The sequence below is a fragment of the Oncorhynchus gorbuscha genome, linkage group LG20 (assembly GCF_021184085.1).
Source record: "Oncorhynchus gorbuscha isolate QuinsamMale2020 ecotype Even-year linkage group LG20, OgorEven_v1.0, whole genome shotgun sequence".
Lineage (NCBI taxonomy): Eukaryota > Metazoa > Chordata > Actinopteri > Salmoniformes > Salmonidae > Oncorhynchus > Oncorhynchus gorbuscha.
Genome location: NC_060192.1, coordinates 3,583,147 through 3,601,574, shown reverse-complemented (window position 1 = coordinate 3,601,574; position 18,428 = coordinate 3,583,147). Strand labels below are relative to the sequence as shown.

The 18,428-nt window shown below is 44.5% G+C and overlaps 1 protein-coding gene across 6 annotated transcripts in view; it reads right to left on the bottom strand.

The window, feature by feature from the left end:
- The window catches only part of LOC124006760 (microtubule-associated serine/threonine-protein kinase 3-like), a 164,992-nt gene that overhangs the window by 47,581 nt on the left and 98,983 nt on the right, over positions 1-18,428 (bottom strand). The window contains exons 1-2 of one of the 6 annotated variants that reach the window (XM_046316891.1): positions 16,026-16,169; positions 14,499-14,579 (exon numbers count right to left, since the gene is read on the bottom strand). The exons of 4 other annotated variants lie outside the window; for them this stretch is intronic. In XM_046316891.1, coding sequence (XP_046172847.1) covers positions 14,499-14,579; positions 16,026-16,072 — 128 coding nt within the window. In that variant the 5' untranslated portion in view covers positions 16,073-16,169. Of the gene's footprint in view, positions 1-9,147; positions 9,648-14,498; positions 14,580-16,025; positions 16,170-18,428 lie in introns of those variants that run through there. One more of the 6 variants, XM_046316889.1, reaches the window with a different exon arrangement.

Below are 18,428 nucleotides of genomic sequence, written 5' to 3'. Positions count from 1 at the left end.
TCTAATTCCCGTGATATAAGCTCACAACCTATTTCAGAATGAGCAATGTCATATATATTTATGACATTGCTCATTCTGTTATTTCTTAATTAATTTCATAACGTTTTTGGGGATGCAAGGAAAAGAATGGTGTGAGGCAGACAGTATAGAAATGGTGTGTGTGTATAGCAGTAGTTATATAGGATCAGCCTTAACTAGAATAAGGTATATACACTATATATACACAAAAGTATGTGGACACCTCTCAGAATAGTGGATTTGGCCATTTCAGCCACACTCGTTTCCGACAGGTATATAAAAATCGAGCACACAGCTATGCGATCTCCATAGACAAACATTGGCAGTAGAATGGCCTTACAGAAAAGCTCCGACTTTGAATGTTGCACCGCCATAGGATGCCACCTTTCCAACAAGTCAAATGTATGCTATCCTAGAGCTGCGCCGGTCAACTATACATGCTGTTATTGTGAAGTGGAAACGTCTAGGAGCAACAAAGTGGTAGGCCACACAAGCTCACAGAACGGGACCGCTGAGTGCTGAAGCGCGGTCAACACTCACTACCGAATTCCCAACTGCCTCTGGAACATCAGCACAAGAACAATTCGTTGGGAGCTTCATTAAATGGGTTTCCATGGCCAAGCAGTCGCACACAAGCCTTAGATCACCATGTGCAATGCCGAGTATCGGTTTAAGTGGTGAAAATCTCACTAAACACTACAGCATACAATGACATTCTAGATGATTCTGTGCTTCCAACTTTGTGACAACGGTTTGGGGGGTGAAGGCCCTTTCCTGTTTCAGCATGACAATGCACATATGCACAAAGCAAGGTCCATACAGAAATAGTTTGTCGAGCCTGCACTTGACTAGCCTGCACAGAGCCCTGACCTCAACTCCATCAAACACCTTTGGGATAAATTGGAACGCGAACCAGGTCTAATCGCCCAACATCTGTGCCCAACCTCACTAATGCGCTTGTAACTGAATGGAAGCAAGTTCCCGCAGCAATGTTCCAACATTCAGTGGAAAGCCTTCCCAGAAGAGTGGAGGCTATTATAGCAGCAAAGAGGGGGACCAACTCCATATTAATACCCATGATTTTGGAATGAGATGTTCTACGAGCTGGTGTCCACTTACTTTTGCTCTTGTAGTGTGCATATGAAGAGGGTAAAATAGTATGTAAACATTATTAAAAAGTGACCATTGTTCAGTGATGATGTACCGTTCCTTCAGAAAGTATTCCCAACCCTGGACTTTTTCAAGGTGGGATTAGAATGGATTTAATTGGAATTTTTGTCAACAATCAACACAAAATATTCAGTAATGCCAAAGTGGAATAGAAATGAAAACATTTGTAAAACATTTATGCAAAAAAAGAAAACACTACTATATCTTGATCACATAAGTATTTAACCCCCTGTGGCAATACATGTTAGGATCCCCTTTGGCAGCGAATACAGCTATGAGTCTTTCTGGGTAAGTCTCAAAGAGCTTTGCACACCTGGATTGTACAATATTTGCACATTCTTTAAAAAATTCTTCAAGCTCTTTTAAGTTCAAAATCGAATTTGTCACATGTGCCAAATACAACCTTACCGTGAAATGCTTACTTAAAAGTTGGTTGTTGATCATTGCTAAACAGACATTTTCAAGTTTTGCCATAGATTTTCCAAGCCGATTTAAGTCAAAACTGTAACTAGGCCACTCAGAAACATTCAATGTCACTTTGGTAATTCCAGTGTATATTTGGCCTTGTGATTAAGGTTATTGCCCTGCTGAAAGGTGAATGTGTCTCCCAGTGTCTGTTGGAAAGCAGACAACCAGGTTGTCCTCTAGGATTTTTCCTGTGCTTACAGTAGTTATATACAGCTTCTTTTTATCCTAAAAACCTAAATAAATAAAAACTCCATAGTCCTTGCCGATGACAATCATACTCATAACTTGATGCAGCCACCACCATGATTGAAAGTATGAATAGTGGTACTCAGTAATGTGTTGTGTGGATTTGCCCCAAACATAAGACTTCGTATTCAGGACATAATGATAATTTCTTTGGCGTATTTTTTACATTTACTTTAGAGCCTTATTGTAAACAAGATGCATGTTCTGTACAGGCTTCCTTCTTTTCACTCTCAATTTGGTTAGAATTGTGGAGCAACTACAATGTTGTTGATTCATCCTCAGTTTTATCTTATCACAGCCATTAAACTCTGTAATTTATAGTCACCTTTGGCCTCATGGTGAAATCCCTGAGTGGTTTCCTTTCTCTCCTGGAACTAAGTTAGGAAAGACGCCTGTATGTTTGTAGTGACTGGGTCTATTGATACACCATCCAAAGTATAAATAGTAACTTCAACATGATCAAAGGGATATTCAACATTAGCTTTATTATGCTTTTTTCTCCACCAATAGGTGCCCTTCTTTGTGAGGCATTGGAAAACCTCCCTGGTCTTTCTGATTGAATCTAAAGTCACTGGTCGACTGAGGCACCTTACTGATAATTCTGTGTTGGGTACAGAGATGAGCTAGTCATTCAAAAATAATTTGAAACACTATTATTGTGTTACTATCACTCACAGAGCGAGTCCATACAACTTATTATGCGAATTGTTAAGCAAATATTTACCCCTGAATTTATTTAGGCCATAACAAAGGAGTTTAATACTTATTGACTCAAGGGATTTCAGCCTTACATTTTTTTATTAATTTGTAACAATTTCTAAAAACATAATTTCACTTTCACATTATGGGGTATTGTGTGTAGGCCAGTGATACAAAAAAAAATAAGTTAATAGTTTCTGGCTGTAACACAACAAAATGTTCAAAAAGTCCATACTTTCTGAAGGCAACAGTCCCTAAGGTGCAGGGAAGAGTACCGGGCATTTAACAGTCCGATGGCCTGGAGATAGAAGCAGTTTTCAGTCTCTCGGTCACAGCTTTGACGCACATGCACTTTGTCCACCTTCTAGATGTTAGCGGGGTGAACAGGCCTCGGGTGGCTGAGGTACTTGATGATCTTCTTGGCCATCCTGTGACACCAGGTACTGTAGATGTCCTGGGAAACAGGCAGTGTGCCCCGGTGATGCATTGTGCTGACCGCACCACCCTCTGGAGAGCCCTGAGGACGTTGCAATTTCCGTACCAGGTGGTGATACAGCCTGACAGGACTCCCTCAATGGTGCATATTTAGATGTTTGTGAGGGTCTTAGGGGCCAAGATATTTTCAGCCTCCTGAGGTTGAACAGGTGCTGTTGCGCCTTCTTCACCACACTGTCTGTGTGAATGGACCATTTCAGCTTATCAGTGACGGAGATGGTGAAAAGCTTCCACTACGCTCCCGTCAATATGGGTGGGGGTGTGCCCTCTCTGGTGTCTCCTGAAGTCCATGAACAGCTCATTCATTTTGTTGACATTGAGGGAGAGGTAGGCACCAGTCTGCCAGGGCTCTTACCTCCTACCTGTAAGCTGTCTCGTCGTTGATGGCAATCAGCAAACTTGATGATTGAGTTGGAGCCGTGCATGGCCATGCAGTCATGGGTGAAAGGGGAGTACAAGAAGGGGCTGAGCATGCACCCTTCTGGGGCCCCTGTGTTGAGGATCAGCATGGCAGAAGTGTTGTTGCCTATTTTCACCACCTGGGATCGCCTGTCAGGAAGTCCAGGGCCCAGTTGCACAGGGCGGGGTTCAGACCCAGGGCCCCAAGCTTAGTGATGAGCTTGGAGGGCATTATGTTGTTGAAGGATGAGCTGTAGTCGAAGAACAGCATTCTTACATTGGTATTCCTCTTGTCCAGATGGGATAGGGCAGTGTGCAGTGCGATGGCGGTTTAGTCATCCGTGGATCTGTTGGGGCGATATGCAAATTTTAGTGGGTCTAGGGTGTTGGGCAAGGAGGTGATATGATCCTTAACTAGCATCTCAAAGCACTTCCTGATGAATAGACATTTAGTTCAGTTACCTTCACTTTCTTGGGTACAGGAACAATGGTGGACATCTTGAAGCAACAGACTGGGAGTGATTGAATATGTCCATTAACATTCCAGCCAGCCAGCTGGTCTGCACATGCTCTGTGGATGTGGCTTGGGATGCCGTCTGGGCCGGCAGCCTTGCAAGGGTTAATACGCTTAATCGTCTTACTCACGTTGGCCACGGAGAACGAGAGTTCACAGTCCTCGTGAACGGCAGTGGCCCACGTTGGCGGCTCAGGGTTTGGCTTTCCCTTAATAAGGAGTCCCTTGCACTTTTTTCAAACACACTATTTCCTCCAGAAAACTGTGTAGAATTTTAAAATCTTTTTTTTAAACGTAAAAACAAAATGTGTCCTTCAAAGAAAATAACTTCCCTACAGTCAAACATGGAGGCAGTTCAGTGATGTTTAGGGGTTGCTTTGCTGCCTCTGGCACTGGAACTTGAACGTGTGCATGGCCTTACGAAATCAGGAAAATACCAAGCCATTTTGGAGCGCAATGTCAGACCCAGTGTCATAAAGTTGAGTCTCTGTCGAAGGTCATGGGTCTTCCAGGAGGACAATGACCCCTAAACACACTTCAAAAAACAACCAGCAATGGTTCAAGAAAAAACGCTGGACTATTCTTAAGTGGCCAGCAATGAGTCCAGATCGAAATCCCATTGACAACTTGTAAGAAGGATGGAAGCAGTTTGCACAGCAAACCAGGAGTGGGCCAAACTGCCAGTACAGAGGTGCAGGAAGCACATCGATGTCTAAAGGAAGCTACCAAATATTAAGTCGAGGGTGTCAATTTTGTCAAAGCCCTTTAAATTTTCAGATTTAAATGGACACACTAAGTTGTGAATTTAAAAAAACAAAGGTTCTGTAATATTAACAGTGAAATAATGAATTGTGGAGACGTCTTGTGTCTGAGCCATTGAATTGCACTTTATCCCTGTACTGTCATTTTGCTTCTGATTGCCTTAGAGGGAATACTGTAGCTGGTCAGTTGTACACATCCATGTTCCCAGTCACCTTGCCGTGATTAAATGTGGTGGTTAGTGCTTTCAGTTTGGCATATGCCATCTATCCATATTTGGTTTGGATTAGTTCTAATAGTCACAGTGAGAATAATAATAATAATAATAATATATGCCATTTAGCAGACGCTTTTATCCAAAGCGACTTACAGTCATGTGTGCATACATTCTATGTATGGGTGGTCCCGGGAATCGAACAACATCCTCTATACACTTCCTGATGAACTCAGTCACCGAGTTAGTGTACACATCGATTCTATTTTCAGAGTCAACCCGGAAAATTTCCCATTCCGCATGAACAAAACAATCTTGAAGTATAGATTCCGATTGGTCAGACTAACGTTGAACAGACTTTACCACAGGTACTTCCTGTTTAACTTTCTGCCTATAGGAGGGGAGGCGCAAAATGGGAGGAGATCTGAGGGCAAAGGAGGACCTTGTAGGCTCCCCGGAAGGGGGAGAAGTAATGATCACGAGTGCTCGATGCGCGAGTAGCATAGGAGATGTGTTGATAGGACTTCGGTAGCGTTTTCCTCAGACTTCCTTCAATACATTTCTAAGCTACATTAAATGCGGCCTCAATATATGAGGTTTCCAGTTTGCACAAAGTCTAGTGTAGTTGAGAGCCGTATAAATCGAATAAAATTATCATCTTGGGGGGTAATGCGGTTGGCATTTGATGGTGAGGTATTCATCCTGATCGGAAGAACAAAAGAACTTGAGTTCCTGTGCGTTACCACAATTTGGTCATTGGGAATACTGCTTTTACAGAAATGTTTGTTGAAATTTAAGATTTATTACTTAACAAATATATTCCCATATTGCATGTCCTGTTCACCTCAAAGTTCCTACTTTAGAAATGCTCATCAAATCAAAGTTTATTGGTCGCGTACACAGATTTTTAAGATGTTATGGCAGGTGCAGCGAAATGCTTGTGTTTCTAGCTCCAACAGTGCAGTAATATCTAGTGGAAAGGCTTGTGTTTCTAGCTCCAACAGTGCAGTAATACCTAGCTAAATGCTTGTGTTTCTAGCTCCAACAGTGCAGTAATACCTAGCTAAATGCTTGTGTTTCTAGCTCCAACAGTGCAGTAATATCTAGTGGAAATGCTTGTGTTTCTAGCTCCAACAGTGCAGTAACACCTAGCTAAATGCTTGTGTTTCTAGCTCCAACAGTGCAGTAATATCTAGTGGAAATGCTTGTGTTTCTAGCTCCAACAGTGCAGTAATACCTAGCTAAATGCTTGTGTTTCTAGGTCCAACAGTGCAGTAACACCTAGCTAAATGCTTGTGTTTCTAGCTCCAACAGTGCAGTAACACCTAGCTAAATGCTTGTTTCTAGCTCCAACAGTGCAGTAACACCTAGCTAAAGGCTTGTGTTTCTAGCTCCAACAGTGCAGTAACACCTAGCTAAATGCTTGTGTTTCTAGCTCCAACAGTGCAGTAACACCTAGCTAAATGCTTGTGTTTCTAGCTCCAACAGTGCAGTAACACCTAGCTAAATGCTTGCGTTTCTAGCTCCAACAGTGCAGTAACAACCTAGCAATACAAAACAAAACCCAAAAAGTAAAAAGAAAGAATCACATTTCTGTATTAGAAAGAGTGGATAACGCCACAACACAAATACCCAGCACGGCACTTCAGATGTCTCAATGGTTCAATCACAGATAAAAGTATAACAAAAACAGATTTTTTTTTTTTTCATAATAACATGGAGTTCGAGAACAATCATTTCTATATGGTACACTTCTTTTCGTATTACACACAACTGGGAATAAACCCATTCTAGGTCATCCCAGTTCAGGACATGACCATACAGTAGTTCTGTGCACTGTTCTGTGGTCTCCTTACATGGGACAGCATCCCTCCCATCAGATCCCAACCGAGAAAGCTCGGCTCCCCACATAATCAAATCACTTACTACTGATATTAACATGCCTATTCACTCACAGCAATCCCTCTAGTTCAGTTAACTTTGACCCTGCCCATTTTGGCTCCAATCCACTTCAGGTGCAGCAACGAAAGACCTGCTGCAGCTGGCTCAAAACAAAGCAGCACACCTTGCCATTAACTGCACAGAACAAACATTAACAACATTCATGGTTGAGGAGAAATGTACTACTTCTCTTTTTAAGAAACATTTCTGTTAAAAAATGCCTAACCGCGTGTACAATCTAGTTGCGTTCCCTTCAAACAGGCATACATACCCCACCCGACATTCCACTATGGGTACCTTCACGGTACCCAAACCAAAAACAGATTAAACTCGTCGCTCAGTTATGTATAGAGCCATGTCATCGTGGAATGCTCTGCCAGCTTACTTAGGCAAAAAGCACGTTTGGCTTAAAAAACCCCAGATAAAGACATCTTGTATCACAGCACCTGTCCTCTAAAGATCTAATTTAACTGTACTGTATATAAGAATGCAAATATGTACAGATAATACTGTATGAATAGAATGTAAATAGAATTTTAGTTGTCTCTTGGTGTCTTTCCAATATACACTGAACAACATGTGAAGTGTTGGTCGCATGGCCACAATCAACACTATGCGAAGGAGATGTGTCGCGCTGCCTGTGGAAAATGGTGGTCACACCAGATACTGACTGGTTTTCTGATACACGCCCCTACCTTATTTTAAAAGTATCTGTGACCAACAGATGCATATCTGTATTCCCAGTCATGTCAAATCCACAGATTACGGCCTAACTAATTCATTTGAATTGAATAATATCCGTATATGAATTGTAACTCAAGTAAAATTAAAAATTAAATTGCATTTACATTTTTGTTGAGTATATACACCTCTTATTTTATCTTGTATATTGAATTCAACGTAATACCTTATGTTGTTCTTGTCTACAACTGTTCTGAATTTTGTCATGTATTTCTACGTTTTATGTGTGGTCCTTCTGTAGCTCAGTTGGTAGAGCATGGCGCTTGTAACGCCAGGGTAGTGGGTTCGATCCCCGGGACCACCCATACGTAGAATGTATGCACACATGACTGTAAGTCGCTTTGGATAAAAGCGTCTGCTAAATGGCATATATTATATATATTATGTGGAACCCAGGAAGAGTAGCTGCTGTATGTGCAGTACATTTACATACATTTAAGTCATTTAGCAGACGCTCTTATCCAGAGCGACTTACAAATTGGTGCATTCACCTTATGACATCCAGTGGAACAGTCACTTTACAATAGTGCATCTAAATCTTAAGGGGGGGGGGGTAGCTAATGGGGATCCTAATAAACTAAACAGCCTCTTATCTCAATTTGTTTCAGTTACTCCTATAAATCTATGTCTTTATACTGAAAAAAGCCCCCTGGTGATTTTCTGATGAATGGAATAGATTACAGAGTGCAGTACAGCATGTCCTGAATATGCAGAGTAGTGAGGACATCATCTGATATGAAGCCGTTCTTTGGTACAAAATAGGTCAACCCGTGGAGCACTGCATCGTCCAGAGGTTTGTAAGTTACATCGCGCTCTTCCTCACATGCACTTGGTCCAGTCCCTCCTGAAAGTCGTATTATGTGAGGAAGAGCGCGATGTAACTTACAAACCTCTGAACGATGCAGTGCTACAGAGAGAAGGATGTTCAGTGAAAGGTCATTGTATGAAGCTCAAACTCCACCCATAACCTTTAAGACACACCTACAGTATTCATGGGAAAAGTTTGTGGCTTCTGTTCTGATGAGGTAACAGATGAGAGGTACCAGATATCACATTTCACGTCATATTCCTAAAAGTCAACACTCCCCTGTTCCACCTTAAGGAGACAGGTTACTCATAGTCCTTGATAGAGTGCATGGCCCACGAGATACTGCCTTGAAAGCAATCAAACACTCAACTGGCGTTACAGTGCCACAAGGCTCAATCACACACAATACGTAGGCAGTAACACCCAACTTATTGTCCCGGGTCAACGTCAGCATAAAACATCTCAGATGACCCAGACAAGGCAACAACACATTCGCTACTGGTCACTCACTGGTCTGTCCAAATCAAAAGGTAGTAGAAAAGGCTTGCTCTTCTACTCATCTCTGAATTCTTCGCACAACTCTGGCTACAAAGTCCCAAGTAGCCTACATATGACCGATAGAAGAACCAAACCTACACTCACTGAACAAAACACACCGTTTGTCATCAAGGTTACCTTTTGGATCGTCTGAGCCTGCTGAGAAAGTGTGGCACGGTAAAATTGGAGAGAACCGTCCACAGACTGGAGTCCGACATTGTGCCAAAGTCATGCCAGCCCCTTCCAGGAAGCGAGACGTGGACTGGGGGTCTCAAAAGACCCGGCGATGAGAAGCGCCGGGTGTCATGAACATGGGGGGCGACCCGTCCCCTACAACAACGGTCCCGGCGACAAGCGCCAACACTTGAACAGCCCCCATCCTCCTCCAAGGCTCCAAACTTACTCTGCTGCTCGGACACATCTGCAGCCAGCTGCGGCATACACACACACACTGGCAGAGTGGACACTGCAGCGTCCTTTAAGTGCAGTTCCAAAAAAACAAAAAAGTACTCCAGGGAACACGGTTTGATTCAGGTCAGCTTATAAGCCTCTACGACCGGGATATAACACCTTATAGAAGCTGACTTTTGCTCTTCCTTTCTCTGTGCGTTTGTTTCCAGATCCCATACAGTCACTCACCCCCCTCTCTCTCGCTCTCTCTCTCTCCCTACCAGCTCAACATGCTCCATATCATGTAACAGGCGGCATCTACCACTCCGCGTCCCAAGCGCGGGGTGAGTCAGAGCAGTGCTGCATCACCAGCGGACATTGCGGTACATTCACAGCTTTCGCAATCTGGCTCCCCTCCAAAATGCCTCATGGGCCGATCTTAAGCAGGTCCTGTTTGAAATGGAAACGCTGTGCTTTTCCACGGTTGTCCTCTATTAAAGGCAGCCAGGCTCCCCCCCCTCCCTTCCATAGTTCATCCTTCCTACAGTTTGTTCTTAAAGCAGGCAGTGAGACAGAGTCTGACTCACTTCATGACAGACAATCTCATCTTAACTCCTGCCACCCTTTGATCCCATTGTCTCATGCCCACTGGACTATCTTAAAGGAAGATAACAGGCCACATACAGGGGACTATATGTAAACAAGTGGGTCAGATGAGACACACATGCGCGTACACACAGACACGGGCGCGCAAACACACACGCGCAAGCACTCACACAGACTCGCACACATACACACACTCTTGGCGGTTGGCTGAGATCAGCTTGCACGTTTGTTTGTGAGAAGGGCGGCTAGGCAGGCAGTTGGGTAGGAGGAGAGGCATGCAGTCACACACTCCACAGCAGATAGCATGGCGGCAGTCGACAGTGATGTCAGCCAGGTTCATGTTACATTGTGTATGCTCCACCTGAAGAGCCTCGGGAGATACATAACACTCCCTGAGGGGAAATAGAGACACCCATTGACACCCAGTCAGGGACACAGAATGGGATCCAATCACAGGACACAGGCATTGATTGACAACTGATGCAGTGCTCCAAACTCCCAAGTCCAACGTCCAGACAGTTTTTCCTAGAACCACGTGACCTGGCCAGGAAGTACTCCTGGCCCTATCTATAGATACTGTAGCAAGTCCCTGTAATGAACACAAAAATATATATTTTTTGATCATACAATCAGGTTCAATCAAATTACCTGACCAAGAAAAACTCTGCGCTCTGGTCAGACCATGTGCTTTCAGAGAGCTCTAGCCAATAGTCATAAGCATTGCTGATAACAAGGTCACATGCGCTGTAAAATATCTGTAGCTCAGTTGGTAGAGCATGGCGCTTGTAACGCCAGGGTAGTGGGTTCGATCCCCGGGGCCACCCATACGTAGAATATATGCACACATGACTGTAAGTCGCTTTGGATAAAAGCGTCTGCTAAATGGCATATATTATTATTATTATATTGTAAAACCCCAGGGTCCCTCGTCAGGACCTGTGATAGAACACCTTTTTCAAATGTGAAGCAGTGATTCTGACGTCAGGTAGTCATGCAGGCCTCCCAGCCCCCCCCCTCAGAGCCCTGTGTCCCGGTAGAGTGATGTGACAGGCCCAGCCCCCCTCAGAGCTCTGTGTCCCGGTAGAGTGATGTGACAGGCCCAGCCCCCCCCTCAGAGCTCTGTGTCCCGGTAGAGTGATGTGACAGGCCCAGCCCCCCCCCCTCAGAGCCCTGTGTCCCGGTAGAGTGATGTGACAGGCCCAGCCCCCCCCTCAGAGCTCTGTGTCCCGGTAGAGTGATGTGACAGGCCCAGCCCCCCCCCCAGAGCCCTGTGTCCCGGTAGAGTGATGTGACAGGCCCAGCCCCCCCCTCAGAGCTCTGTGTCCCGGTAGAGTGATGTGACAGGCCCAGCCCCCCTCAGAGCTCTGTGTCCCGGTAGAGTGATGTGACAGGCCCAGCTCAGAGCTCTGTGTCCCGGTAGAGTGATGTGACAGGCCCAGCCCCCCTCAGAGCTCTGTGTCCCGGTAGAGTGATGTGACAGGCCCAGCCCCCCTCAGAGCTCTGTGTCCCGGTAGAGTGATGTGACAGGCCCAGCCCCCCTCAGAGCTCTGTGTCCCGGTAGAGTGATGTGACAGGCCCAGCCCCCCCCCTCAGAGCTCTGTGTCCCGGTAGAGTGATGTGACAGGCCCAGCCCAGCACTAATTATGGCCCTGCTCTGCTTCTGTGCTCCAGATAAAAGAGGGTGATTTCAAAAGGCACAACCACCATTAATGGTAAACTGATTCCGTTATTAGATGGAGATGTGCAGACTCGTCAGAAGATCAATTTGAGGTTAAACTTTATTGGAAGCGTATTTAAATGATGTCTGTAGAGGTGCACTTTAAAGCTGGTGGTTTATAGATTTTTTTTTAAACATTGAGGTTTCTGCAGTCCGACAGACAATATAATATACACAATGTTATTAAAATGTGAATAAATATATTTGAATGATAAATGAACTATATGGGAAAGCGGCTACATTCTGATTGGTGTTTACCTCAAACTACAGTTTACTACAAAACTTGGACTCAATTAAATATATTTGAATATGCACATAATAGAAACATGGTGTCAGTACATTAGACTAAAAGGAAGGGAAGTGTTCTGGTTTGATGTGCTAATTCTCTTGCCCATAACTTACAGTAATGGGTTTCAAATATTTGGGGGGAAATTATACATTCTGTGCAGCACAGCAATTAGCCGAGTCGAGTAATCTACCCTAATTCATTAATCCTGATTAAAGTTCACCATGTTCTCTGGAATCACTGTGAAACATCATTGTCCTGATGGCTGATATTACACATGGGGGAATTCTGACTGACACCAGATACTTGACATCAAAGGCTTTATTCTGAAGCTGGATTAGCTGATGGATACCCAGTCTGCCCTTGCTGGTTAGCCTAGCGAGTAATTATATCCTTTTCTCATTGACTGGTTAGCATTAGCAAGCTACTATAGCAACTGTGATTTGCCTTTTGTTTCTTAACGGGTAGACATGACCTGACAACCAAAATGGTTGTAAACTTGTTGTAGCTAGTAAAAAACAAATTCTAACAGGGCAATATTGTAGAATAAATGTACAAAATCAAACTGGAAAAAAACTAGCTAGCAGTAGCAGCTAACGCTAAAATAGCTCTGACAAGCATGCTCATTGTCTGAGGGGTTCACTAGTCAGTGTGAAGACCTTCCCATTGGTTACTCACAGTGTGACACTAACAGTAACCAGCAGACGACACAAGGCATAATTCAAATACACATTACAGTTCAGGTCATCAACTACAGAGTGACATTTCATATAAACAAATATATGCCAACATTTTACAAAATGCAGATAGGCGGAAAGAGTAGCATCAAAGATGTGATGTTTTTGGAGATTAGCCACTTTCCTACAAAATTCTCAATTAAGATATTTCCTAGTTTCAACTATGAACAGTATGCTACTACTGTACGGCATAAATGTTGCAATCTTTGTGGAAGTGAATAACTTCAATGTTAAGCTACTGCTCTTCTCAATGGAGCTGTAAGAGAGTAGCTAGCAGCACAATGTGTGGTCAGAGGTGATGCGAGGGGGGGCATTCTGCTACTTATTGATAGACAACTCAGTCTTTCATGCCGTTCGTACATTCACAGTTGAAAACGTATCTGGCGTCAACACATGCATCGCCAATGGATTTATAAAAAAGTATAGCATACTATATGAAGAATATTAACGTCCGTAAAAGTAATAGTAATAGACCCCTAGTAATAGTAATAGAGTCCACTCCAAACATCACAAAATAGTAACCACGACATAATTTATACTACAAAGGCTGTTATCAATAAAACATGGGCATGAAACTGATGCACACACGTGAATAAATATATAAATATGAGTCATTTCCAGAATTTAGAATGGATACTGCCTCTACCGTGCTCTCATGAACTTGACTAATTCAAGTCATCTGTAGCCTATCAATCACACAAGAAAAACAGCATGTTTTCCAGAAAGGATGAACTCTTTATCCTTTTGTTATGTCCTTCTCATTACAACCAAAGTTGTAGGAGGGAAGAAAACTAGGGGTCATGTAAACATTAATGAGCCAAAATGGCTAATACAACAAAAGTAGGGTTCGAGCTCAATGACCCAGTTGAATATGCGAAACCAGATGAACCTACTCCAGGAACAAAAGGCTGATTCACGGCGGCTCGCCATGCGACACCATCAAGAGACAGGGAAGAGGACAGTGTGACCTGCTATCTCCGACATCATTAGTGTGCTACGCAGAGAGGAGAGGATTTAGGGAGAGCGAGGAGAGAGAGAAGTGAAGGAAACACTCAGGGAGACAGCCATACCACCCCGCCCCCTCCGTCACTCCTCCAGATGATACAGTCTTGACATGCCTCAGCCACAGTAGCAAGACGCAAAGGCCCATTTGACCAGATACAGGTTCCATCTAAATCCATTTTGCTGTTGGCCAACACGGGCGGTAGCGGACCTCATTTTGGGGAAAGGGTGGGTGTGTGTTGATCTAAGGTTTCAGTTGGCTCCAATGTCGAAAGGACTTAACTTACTTGGATGGTTGGAAGGTCATATATGTTGACATCTAAAACAAGAGCAAACAACAGCAATGGAAAAAAAGGTATGCAACAGTGTGACCTAAAATCACTGTATGACCCTTTTCTTTCAAATGCATTTTCTAATAAATCAATCAAGCATGGGGATTCTGACCATTCCCCACAAAATGCCACAAATCCTTCTTTGCACTTGAAAGAGAAGCCTCAAAACCAGACTATAGAAAAGGAGTAAGGTGAAGGAGACACTAAGACCATTATATAAGCACTCTATCCTCTTCCATCAAAACTGCACCAAAGGAGACCGATTTCAGAGAGAGAGAAAAAAAAACACACCTCTCTGTTATGACAAACTACTGATCGCAAGGACTATCGACTCACACCTTTTCACAGTCCAGCATGGATTTCCCTCAACCCACAAATACAAAATTAACATGATGGTCAAAGAAGCTCGTGACGCTTACCTCCAAAAATGAAATGCGTGCAACGGGCTGAGAGGGCTGCAAGGACTTGTGGGTGTCGGGCTCAAGCTTCGGGGAGTGAGGCTGGAAGTTAAAAAGTAAGTTTTGTAAATGGCGATTCTTTTAGCACGCTACGTTTGCACAGGACGGACAATGGCTACTTTCACTTAGAAGCCCTGTCAAGTGATTTGAGCTAATGTATGCAGTCACGTACCCTGTCCTGCTAGCTAGCTCACATACATTAACCACAGAGCAGCAGCAGCAGCACAGCTTTGAAATGAAACTAAATTGTGTTTTGGAAATAGGTTACCAAGGCACTTGTCTGTTCACGCAACACAGGTTTAGCATCTTTGAGGATTAGAGACTTTGTTTGGTGCTTGAGGCTTGCTAGGCTTAAGCGATTATCATAAAAAGCATCCATACTATGCACACACACACACACACACACACACACACACACACAGGTGGAGAGTGAAACCTGAAACAGGCGCACAGTGCAACATAAATCCTACCTGAAATCTGAAGGATTACCCAAGGCTATGAGAAAACAGAAAAAACCTCTAAAGTAACTTCACTGGAAAGAAAGCTTCTTAAGATGTGAAGGACGTCTTTCAGCCCTCCAAACCACTGCCTGTTTACTTTGTGTAATTCAACTAGAAAAAAAACAGACTTTTTCCTGCTATCATGGCACTTCGTAGACACAATCAAAATGTATTAGCAAATAACAGCACAGTGCATCTCAATAGTCCACGATTAAACACTAGACCTTCCATAGAGCTGCAGAATTGACCTTCCGGTCAGTGACGACACTGAACTGGATCTAAATGAGATGCGTAGGCTACGTATATGCCGAGTTAGCAATACCTAAACATCGCGCCAGCAGAAGTCTCGGAGGACGCAAACAAACATGTGCCTTGGTGACCCGAGAGAACCCAATCGACCGCCTTCGCAAGTCATTACACAAAGAACAGATCTGTGTGACGTGCAACAGGAACACAACAGGGCCATGGCGGAGTGGTTGCTGTTTGGGTCTCAGGCCCAGCAGATTCCTGTCACTGGTAGCAGGCGGGATCTGTTATCCAACAATAAAAACAAGGCCTTGGGTACGAGGCCACTCCACTGCCCATCAACTTATTGATCATGCGTCACAAAAACCTGACATTTAATCATCACTGTATTGTGTGTCCATGTGTGTGGGTGTGTCAGTGGGTTTCATCGCAACCACACAGAGGTTGTGTGGCAGTCCTCTGCTTGACACACACAGCAACACACACACACGCACACTGTCCCCGTCACTATCACTACAGAGGATTTTACGTGACACATCCTACCGTGTGTACACTGCTACAGTGCTGCTGCTGCTGTATGTGGCAATGCTGCATGATGCTAAACGCTCCACAATGCTACTAGCTGGAGAGAAAAAGGAAAACAGGAGGTGCAACGGCAGAGACCAACGACGCCGTCTGCTGCTGCAGTGTGGAGCAGTGGTGCGGTCACCAACCCCAAGAAGAAGATAAGGAAAATACTCACTCCAACGTCAGTCCCGGAATCCTCAGCCTCTCCCGCTGGGCTTTCATGGCTGAACTGTGCTCGCTTGCTCTATGGTGCACATGCTATATTCACACCGCTCAGCCACATAGCCACCCCCCCTTATTCCCTACACTGAGCCGACAAAGAGTCAGAGCCAGCCACCACCATAGAGGAATGGGGCTAGTCTAACTCTCTCCTCTGACAAAAAGAGGGGGGAGGGGAAAGAAAAGGGGCAACGACAACACGCAGCTTGTTTCAGGTCCTTCCACCACGTTCACACCTTGAGGCTGTCAGAGGAGATCGCCAGCCTGAGGTGGGAGAGAGGGAAGGAGGGTACAGAGGCAGGACAATACCCCCTTTTCCCCCTCCCCTCACACACACACACACACTCCCCCCTCCACTTGGCAAACACACACACACACACACACTCGGGCTCGCTCATTGGAGTCCCCTCCTCCACTGACTGGTGATTCACTACAGCAACAGCAAAACTCGGAATATATTCATCCTCTATGCCGTCTATCCTTTCCATCACGTCATCATGACTGATCCTGACACCACAGGGTGCCCTCTCAGCACACAATGTCACTGCAGGGCTGCATTCATTTACATATCTCCTCCATTCAAAACCACCACATTAAATGCACTCAGAGTGATGTCATACTAGAAACTGTGCACCCGACGTAAGTCATTTCAAACGGTTTATTTCCAATAGATATTCAGAATAAAGCAATGGATGAGAAGCAGTCATTTTCGGGGAGTCAAAGTGCATACCTCAGAGAGGTAATAAACAGAATGATCCCCCTCCCTCCCTTCACCCCTGCAGTGTTTTAGTACACCCCTGGGGCAAGTGCTTATTCACCGATAACACAAACCCTGACGTGTATCATACGCTACTTACTGTTGTACAATATGTACTGTGAAACAATCATGATGTACTGTATGTAACATATACTGAATCAATAACTACATTATTGATAGTCTGTCATGATGATGATATACTGGAGGATCATTCCGAAAACACCCAGGGAGAGAATATCAGTCACATCAAAACACACTTCCTGTTGTGATTATTGGCTACAAGCTGTGCCTTCAAGAGGTCTGTAGTCCAAAACTTTTCTCTGGAAGCACATTTTTATAGAACGATGAGAAAGTCGGAGAGAAAGCGCCGGCCAACAGTACAGTCAACCGTTTCCAGGACTACTTCCAAACAGCCGATCACAGAGTGCACAGCGCACCAGACAGAAGATGCACTAATGCCGCACTACTGCAACCTATCAATGGTTTATTACCGGGAGCCAGGTTCTCGGAACTCAGCACTACTGCAACCTATCAATGGTTTATTACCGGGAGCCAGGTTCTCGGAACTCAGCACTACTGCAACCCATCAATGGTTTATTACCGGGAGCCAGGTTCTCGGAACTCAGCACTACTGCAACCTATCAATGGTTTATTACCGGGAGCCAGGTTCTCGGAACTCAGCACTACTGCAACCTATCAATGGTTTATTACCGGGAGCCAGGTTCTCGGAACTCAGCACTACTGCAACCTATCAATGGTTTATTACCGGGAGCCAGGTTCTCGGAACTCAGCACTACTGCAGATGACAGAGAGCATTGCATCAGCATCAGCTCAACCAGTAGCACAGGCAGGCGAACAGGCAGTAGATTAACTGGGGTGTGATAAGAAGAACTAGTTATGTACCTCTACTTTTGCAGAACACAGGCAATGCAGGCCTCATACACTATATGACCAAAAGTAAGTGGACACCTGCAAGTCAAACATCTCATTCCAAAATCATGGACGTTAATATTGAGTTGGTCCCCACTCTTCTGGGATCCATACTCTAGATGTTGGTACATTGCTGCGGGGACTTGCTTCCATTCAGCCACAATAGCATTAGTGGGGGTGTTAGCGGTGGTTGAGGTCAGGGCTCTGTGCAGGCCTGTCAAGTTCTTCCCCACCAATCTCTACAACCATTTATGTATGGACCTCGCTTTGTGCTCAGGGCATTGTCATGCTGAAACAGGATGAAACTGTTGCCACAAAGTTGGAAGCAAAGAATTGTCTAGAATGTCAATGCTGTAGCGTTAAGATTTCCCTTCAATGGAACTAAGGGGCCTAGACCGAGCCATGAAAAACAGCCCCAGACCTTTATTCCTCCTCTTCCAAATGTTATAGTTTGCACTACGCATTCGGGCAGGTAGCATTCTCCGGGTATCCGCCAAACCCAGATTCGTTAGTCAGACTGCCAGATGGTGAAGCGTGATTCATCAGAGAACGCGTTTCCAATGCTCCAGAGTCCAATCGCGGTAAGCTTTTCATCACTACAGCCGATGCTTGGCATTGTGCACGGTGAGTGTGCGGCTGCTCGGCCATGGAAACCCATTCCACGAAGCTCCC